Raw genomic sequence first — 7543 nt, forward strand, 5'->3', positions numbered from 1 at the left:
GCGGCGGCGCGCGCGCCGGCGGCGGAGAGCGGCGCGCCGCTGGCTGAGGCTGAGGGCGCCGCCGAGGCCCCTGGGAGCTTGGGGATGTTGTGACCTGCATCCGCGCCCCCTGACGCCCCAGCAACCGCCGGCTCCTCCTCTGCCCGCGCCCCTGCTGTCCCTGCGGGCGCCTCCGCGGCGGGCGAGGGCGCGGGCGCGTGCTGCGCTGGCGCACGTCCCTCTGCAACCGCGGCGCTGCTGGCGGCATCGCCGTTGCCGTCCGCCGCGCCGTCCAGCTCCTGGCCATCGTCTCGCCCTTCCACCTGCTGCTCCTGCTGTTGCTGCTGTTGCTGCTGTTGCTGCTGTTGCTGCTGTTGCTGCTCTTGCTGCTGTTGCTGCTGTTGCTGCTGCTCCTGCTGTTGCTGCTGCTGCTGCTCCTGTGAGCCGCCCTGCGCCTGACGCTCGTCCTCAGGAGCCGCTGCGGCACCTGCGCCAACCACAGCAGCGGCGATCAGTTCAAACTCTGCAGCCGCACTTGCAGAGGCGGCCGCCGCCCTGGCAGAGGTCCCCGCGCCAGCTGCGGCTGGGGGGGTGTCTCCTGCAGCAGCGACAGGAAGCGCCTGCTCGTCTCCCTCCGCTGCCTGCTGGCGCCTCTCCGCCTCCCGTTGCTCCAGCTTTTGTAGCCTTTGTGCATGGGATTGCAGGCAAACAAACACAATTATGTACACTGATTGGATACTAAGTGTGGTGCGCAAAGGGGGAGTCAGGGAGAGTGCCGGATGGGCATCGGTAGCCACAACATGGCGACATCGCGCCGCTGTCTTTACTGCCGCTCCTCTCACTGCATTGCGGACGCCCCCGCCCCCAGCCGGCCACGCTTAGGCAGGGAGTTCTCGTCCCCATCCGCCGAGCACCAGCGCTCGCAACGGAATCGGCTCGCGAGACTCTGCCTGCGCCCGCGCTGCCAAACAGGCGCATCCACGCCCCCAGCCGCGAAATGGCACCTTGTCGCAGCCGGGTTGCGAGCGCTGCTATGAAAATGCGCCCCGCTGCCCAGCACCGAAGAACGCTGTCTCCCTCGGCCCCGCCCCACCTGTAAAAGTAGCGCGACCAGAACTCGTCCCTCTCAACCAGCAGGGGCACCAGCCGCTCTTCCAGCTCCCTAACCAGGGCGTTGGCCGCCAGCAGGGCGGCGATACGCGGCTCGTGCGCCGCGAGGTCGAACGACGCGCCGCGCCACGCGGCGTAGTCGGCGGCGTCGGGCGGCTCGTCGCAGTACGTGCTGCTGTCCCGCTGCATCGCGGCGACCTGTCAGAAAATGGTGTTGGGGCCGTTTCGGGGACGGTTTTGGGGCGGATTCAGCGTGGATGTGGGGGGTGGGCGAGGTCATGGTTGAGGGTGCTTGTGGGGGATGACGTCACCCAGGCAGCCGGCGCAGGCAGCAGCGCTGGCCGTTACTGCTTGGGTGGGCCGTGATTTGAACGTGCGGGCAAAGCCGCAGCACACCCAAATGCAGGGCGTCCTGTTTCCCGCCCAAATCAAATCACAAGCTCCACCTCAGAATCAAATTTCGATTTCGACCCCGCCGCCGCGCCGCGCCGCAGGCTGCCGGCGCTCCTGCTGCCCGCGCTCCTGGCGGCGTTGCCCGTGCCGTCGCTGCGGCCTTTCTGCTTTGGGCCATCGATGCTGATGCCGTCGATCGTCCCTCTTTGGGCATCTTCCACCACCGCCGTCAGCTCCCCCTCGACGATATCAGTCATCTGGCGGTTTTGGTTTGCAGCGACATCATCACACGTCAACACATCGGAGTCATGTAGGCACAGGCGGATACATTAGTTGGAGTCGGCAAGCACCTGGTGCAATCAATGCGCAAACAGCCACAAAACGAGGTCGGTGGCACAGGCAAGCGAGGAATGTGGGTGAATGCGACGCCGGCTGATGAGTCAGCCCATGTGATACCCTCTGCCGCGCACTCGCACCGCCCACCTGGTCTACCACCCGAGTGACGCCAGAGAACAGGCTCAGCCCGAGCTGGGATATCGAGGCGCCGACGCCGCCCAAATCGATCGGCAGAGGCAGCCCCAGGCCTACGGTGCCGCCGCCGCCGCCGCCCTCCCCGCCACTGCTGTCGCCCTCCCCGCCGCCAGTCTCCGCAGGCGCCGCCGCGCCGCCGCCGCCGGTGGGCCCTGCCTTCTCACCCGCATCGCCCGCGAGCGCCGCTGCCTCCAGGCGATCGAGCTGGCCGGGCAGCTGCTTGACAGCTTCTGTGGCCGCCTCTGCGGCTTCCTTGGCCCGATGGCCGAGCTCGGTCACTGCGCCGCCAACCTCTGTGCCCACGCGCTCCGCGTCCTGCGACACCTCCTCAGAGAAACCGGCGAGCTCTGTCGTCCAATCAGTCTCATGGACGCTGCGAGCCACGTCGGTCGCGGCCGCGCGGACGGCCGCGGCGGCGGCGTTGGCCATGCCCCACAGGCTGGAGAGGGGCGCGCCGGGGGCCTGCTGCTGGCTGCTTGCTGTTTGGGGACCGGCGCCGCCGCTGCTGCCGGTGGAGTGCCAGTGGTGAGAGGGAGGGCGAGGGCGTGGGGAGGAGGGGCATGCAGGCGGTTGCTGGTATGCCTGTGCGCAAGCAAGGGCGCGAATGCGCAGCAGTTCAAGTCAGCGAGGATGGCAGTGCACACGCTGGGATGCCCGCGGCCGCCTGAGGGCCTGCGTGCCAGCAATGTTATACAACAGCGCACCTAACAGCCCTCCCTGCAACATTAGGTTCGTCTTTGTCCTGCAAATCGAGGAGTGATGTGTCAGCCGGAGTGGCCGAATCAAGCAAGAGTCGACACACAAGAAATTTGTGTGACTCCGCACCTCATCCTGGGGCAACAGGCCCAGCGCGCCCCACAGACTCATCGTGTTGATCTATAATGACAGTACAGGTTGAACCTGCTGATGATGCGCCGAACGCAGTATATAAATGAGTGCTATGGATCTATAGCCACCGAATAAAATTCTCCCGTACAAGGTTCGATCGCACTCTGTGCATGGCGGTCGTCACCGGCAGAAGTCAACACTCGTGCCGCTGTCAGCGTTCTGGGAACGGAGCCTGCGATCCTATGATGAGGGCTGCCCACCACAACTTTGAATTGTTTCAAGAGGGATCCTGACCTACACACTTCACAAAACCCAGCCTGTCCTGCACATACATGTTGCCCTCACGCCACGACACGTGAACGAGTAAACCCACTGCACACCTGGGGCGAGCTTGCTTTGCCCCCTCGCATGTTCGTACAGGATTTATACACAAATATATACACTCTGGCGAGCAGTGCTGTATAGGTGCAAGCATGCAAGTTTGTGTACCAGGCCTCACTAATCAACACTCAACAGTGGACGCATCATTCCCAAGCCAAGCCCCGCTTGCTGAGGCGCAGCAGAGTTCTGAGGGGTGCGACGGTGCTCGCTCCTGCCAGTCAATGCTTGTGAAGCTGAGTGGATCGCAGCTGGGCCTGGCCGCTGGCTCCAGCATGATGTCGTCCATCAGTCATTCCGCACCAGCTTCCTTCTGCGTCCCAGTGGGATGCAGAGAAAAGTCGGTGCTGAACACATGGCGGCACGTCAGTACAGTCATCCCACCAGGTCCCAACGCATGAGAAGGCCCACCTGAAAACTGCTGTTCCCAGCGAGCCGTCCGTCACACAGTTCACCCTGGCAGCCATCCAAGCAACAGCTTTACTCGGGCGTACTCAGGGGAGCAGCGCCAAGATATACAGCACGCAGAGACAAAGCACGCGTCAAGGCCTCAGTGGGGATTCAACATGCATGCAGGCAGCGCCAGAAGAGCAGGCGCGGCTGCCGCATGCCCTGGATCCAGCAGTAACACCACTTCGCAGTTGTTGCGATGCGCGCCATTTGCACGCGCATCAGCATGACAGCGACGCGGCAGGGCATCGAATTCGAAATGTGTGGGACCTGAAGGCGACCTAGAAACACGAGGCCTAACAGGGGTTCGGACTGAATGAGCCCAGTGAATCCTCAGAGGCGTAAGGTCAGAAAATTCCACCGTTCCAAAATGACCGTTTGTGGGAGCGCCAAACCGCTCCAGCGCAGGCCAGGGGCTTCATTGCGCCACGTGTCACGGCGCGAGAACCCTAATGCGCGATATGTTGTGCGTATGGGGAAAGAAGGGGGGCCCTGCCTGGCACAACGAGCAGGCCCTGCAGTTTTCGATGGGGCCCGAGGCCGGGACACCTCGACGCCCCTCCCCGAAAGCGGACCCATAACACACCCCTGTCGCTTGGAAGGCCTCAGCATGTCCGGTCCACCAATCATGGACACAAAACACAAGGGTGGTCCCTGGATTTATGTGCGGCAGCCCGTGTCAGAGCATGCGCCCCCTGACCGCGCAATCCCCCAAAGCCCATGGCCGTGGCCTTGCCAGCCAATGGCATTGTCAGCCAAAGGCATTATCATCGGACGTGCACATGGCGCGCGGACGCCGCAAAACCAAATTGCTGACCGCGAAACGCTGAGCAGCAGCCATGGGGAAAGCGGAAACCCCCCAAAGAGCCTAAGCATCCTAGCCTACAACGTGAATATCAGGGGCCTGCCTTGGGACGGGGGGCCTGTCCAGAAGCAATGGCTGGAGTGAGCGCATATGTTGGAGGAGCGAAGCAGCGGTGCAAATGCACGCGACATCACTCCTGCAGTGCTCGGACCGGTTGGTGCAGTCGGTCAAACAAGGGGAAACGTTCGTTGACCATCCGGGTGCGCGCCGCGTCCCTCCGCGCCCGCCGCGCGCCTGGCTCGCCTGCAAAAAACAAAGCGGTATGCACGCACGGCCCGCCACACCTGGCGCGAGCCCCGCCGGGCGCGCGCTCACAGCCGCGTGACCACCATGGGCAGCCCGTTCTTCGGCACCCGCCCCACGCCGTACTGCCACTCGGTGTTGGTGTCCGCCTCGATCCGGTACCCCTGCCCCATGAGCGCCAAAAACGCCTTCATCTCAGCCATTGCCAGGTGTACCCCCAGGCAGTGGCGCCCCCCGTGCCCAAACGGCATCTGGTCCCCCGGCTTCAGGCCCTCAGGGGTGAGCATGCGCTCGGGGTTGAATACGTTGGGGTCCATCTCCCCAGTCTTGCCGGCCCAGCGGGGGTCGGAGGCGGTGACCGTGGCCATGGGCAGTGAGATGGACGCGCCGGCCGGCACGCGGACGCCGCCCATTTCAAAGTCACGGATGGCGGAGCGGAAGAGCTCGTTGGTCACGGGGTTGAGCCGCATGGACTCCCTGCGGGGGGAGGAGGGGGCGGCGGGAATTTCAAGGGGGATGTGAGGTTTAAAGTTGAGGGCGGCGGCAGAGCAAGGACGAAGCCTGGGGGGCAGGGGCGTCTGGGGGTATTGTGCGACGCACGTGCATGCAGGCACGCACCAACACGCACTCACGTAATCACATGCACACACAATCTCTTTCACTGTCTGTCTATCTCTTTGTGTCACACACACACGCACATTCACACACACACACACACACCTTCGCACGCACAAAAACACACACACACACACACACACATGCGTGCGCGCGTGCACATGCAGTAGCGCACACACACGTACACACACGTACACACACACACACTCACACTCGCGCATGCAAAAACACACACCCGCATAACACACACACCTGATGACGGCGTCAGCGTACACCATGTCCCGCATCAGCCCCGGGCTGACGCCCCTGCCATGCTTCTCCACCAAAACCTCCTGCTCCCGCCGCAGCTTCTCGGTGACTTCCGGGTGGTCGTGCAGGGTCGCGATGAGCCGGGTGAGGGAGGTGGACGTTGTGTCGTGGCCGGCGAAGAGGAGGCCCAAGAGTATCTCCTTTACGGCGCGGTCATCCATGAGCCTGTTTGGGAAGTGGGGGCGGTCAAGATCGGTTGGTCATGGTGTCATGTCATCTGGCTTTCAGGGGAGGTGCTCTTGTCGTTGTTGCGGTACAAGGCGCGTCGGAGAGGCCATGGATATGTCTGTGCCCAAAGGCGGTTTGCCTGCCTCGCCTGACCCCATCAGCCGGGTATCCACGACATCACACATGCAAACCAACTGGACACGCGCTTGCGTGTGCACGAGCACGTGTGCACACACACGGAAGCAACCATGGACATGCACGCATGCGCTCCCAGGCGCACCACGCCCTCATCCCACCCCCCCACACACACACGCGCGCGCACGCACGTGTTGCCATCCTCGTCCAGCGCAGAGATCATGATTCCGAGCTGCCCGGCCACCGGCCGCCCCTCCGCCGCCGCCGCGCGTGCGGCTGCCATGTCCCGGTCAAAGATATCCAGCAGCTGCCGGCGCGCTGACATGGCCTTGCCATATGGCAGGAATGGCAGGTCCATCTGGGGGAAGCTGGCCATGCCGGCTGGGTTGGGATGTGACGGTGCAGGTGGCAGGGGGCGCGGGGTTGCATGATTGGATGGGGCGGCAGGGGATGGTTCCGAGATGCCAATGTGTGCTCGTCGACCTGGTCATGACGTCATGATGACAACGACTTGAAACTGAACAGAGTGGGGACCTATCCCTGTGCCAGACAACTGCAGAGGTCCTCGGCCGGCCTGGATGCCCCTGTTCCAAAACGACAGCACACAGGCCCAGAGCTTGCTCCGATGCCACCAACCGCGCTCCCTCACGCGCCCTTAGCCGCCGCTCACCTGTGAACTCGTTGAAGAGGTGGTGCAGGCGGTCCACCTCGGCAGGAGGGTACGCCTTGCCCATCATGACCTTGGGGAGGGGTGGTGAGGGGACAGGTGGGGGCGGTTGTGAGGCGGTTGATGAGGGGACAAATCATCGGTATACAAGCCCAGGTCAAAGGTGCTGCGTAGCTGATACACCACTTTAACACAGCTGGTTGCAGCTGGCTGGCTGGGCGCGCCAGTACAGGCTTGCAGCGTTGCTTGCGGCCAAGGCCCACCCGCACGCCCGTACGGCCTGTGCCACCTGCCGCTCTATCGCCCTCTGTAATATAAAGGCCCACACGCAACACGCGCAGATGCAGATCCGCCTCCACTCAACCCCGGCTGCCCATTCAATCTTCTCACGACATTACTCATGTTCTTATGACATTACTCACGTTCATGATCACTTCAAAGGTCAGGCGCTTCATCGCCCCGTAGCCCGACACCGGCCCGCCCGCCGCCGCCGCGGCCTCCAGCGCGCCCGCCACGATGGCGGCGATGTCGGGCAGGAAGCTTCCGGCCACCACCGACGCGTCAAAGGCGGGGCGCATCACCTCCCTAAACCGCTTGTGGCCGCGACCCTCATTCATGAAGGCGGTAGCTTCAAAGTCGATGAGGTCGCCTGTGGGGTAGGTGTATGTGAGCGGAGGGCGACGTAGGGGTGAGGAGGTGAGGGGTTGAGGGGAGGGGGATGAACGGGGTGGGTGGGAGCGGGGGAGTTGGGGCCAAAGGGTTCACAGCTGCAAGGGGCCAATTGCGTGCGGGCGACAAGGAAACAGAGCGCCATGTGTCATGCGTCAAGCCCGTGCGGGGGTGCCTGCACAGAGTCCCCACCCTGAAGGCGG

General features: G+C 63.6%; 2 protein-coding genes across 2 annotated transcripts; both read right to left on the reverse strand.

Annotated features, from left to right (window-relative positions):
• Positions 1 to 94: 94 nt before the first annotated feature.
• MNEG_7205 (hypothetical protein) lies at positions 95 to 2442 on the reverse strand (the record flags this gene model as incomplete). Its single annotated transcript, XM_014044318.1, has 4 exons — positions 95 to 663; positions 1073 to 1287; positions 1536 to 1739; positions 1966 to 2442. Coding segments are annotated over 4 exons (1465 nt in total), but the record flags the coding sequence as incomplete, so codon positions are not given.
• A 2403-nt stretch (positions 2443 to 4845) lies between these two features.
• Positions 4846 to 7288, reverse strand: MNEG_7206 (hypothetical protein; the record flags this gene model as incomplete). The annotated part of the gene is made up of 5 exons (XM_014044319.1): positions 4846 to 5254; positions 5645 to 5866; positions 6196 to 6385; positions 6675 to 6744; positions 7094 to 7288. The coding sequence occupies 5 exons, from the start codon at positions 7286 to 7288 to the stop codon at positions 4846 to 4848; spliced, it is 1086 nt and encodes a 361-aa protein (XP_013899773.1).
• Positions 7289 to 7543: the final 255 nt, after the last annotated feature.

This window comes from Monoraphidium neglectum, assembly GCF_000611645.1.
Source record: "Monoraphidium neglectum strain SAG 48.87 unplaced genomic scaffold scaffold01255, whole genome shotgun sequence".
NCBI lineage: Eukaryota > Viridiplantae > Chlorophyta > Chlorophyceae > Sphaeropleales > Selenastraceae > Monoraphidium > Monoraphidium neglectum.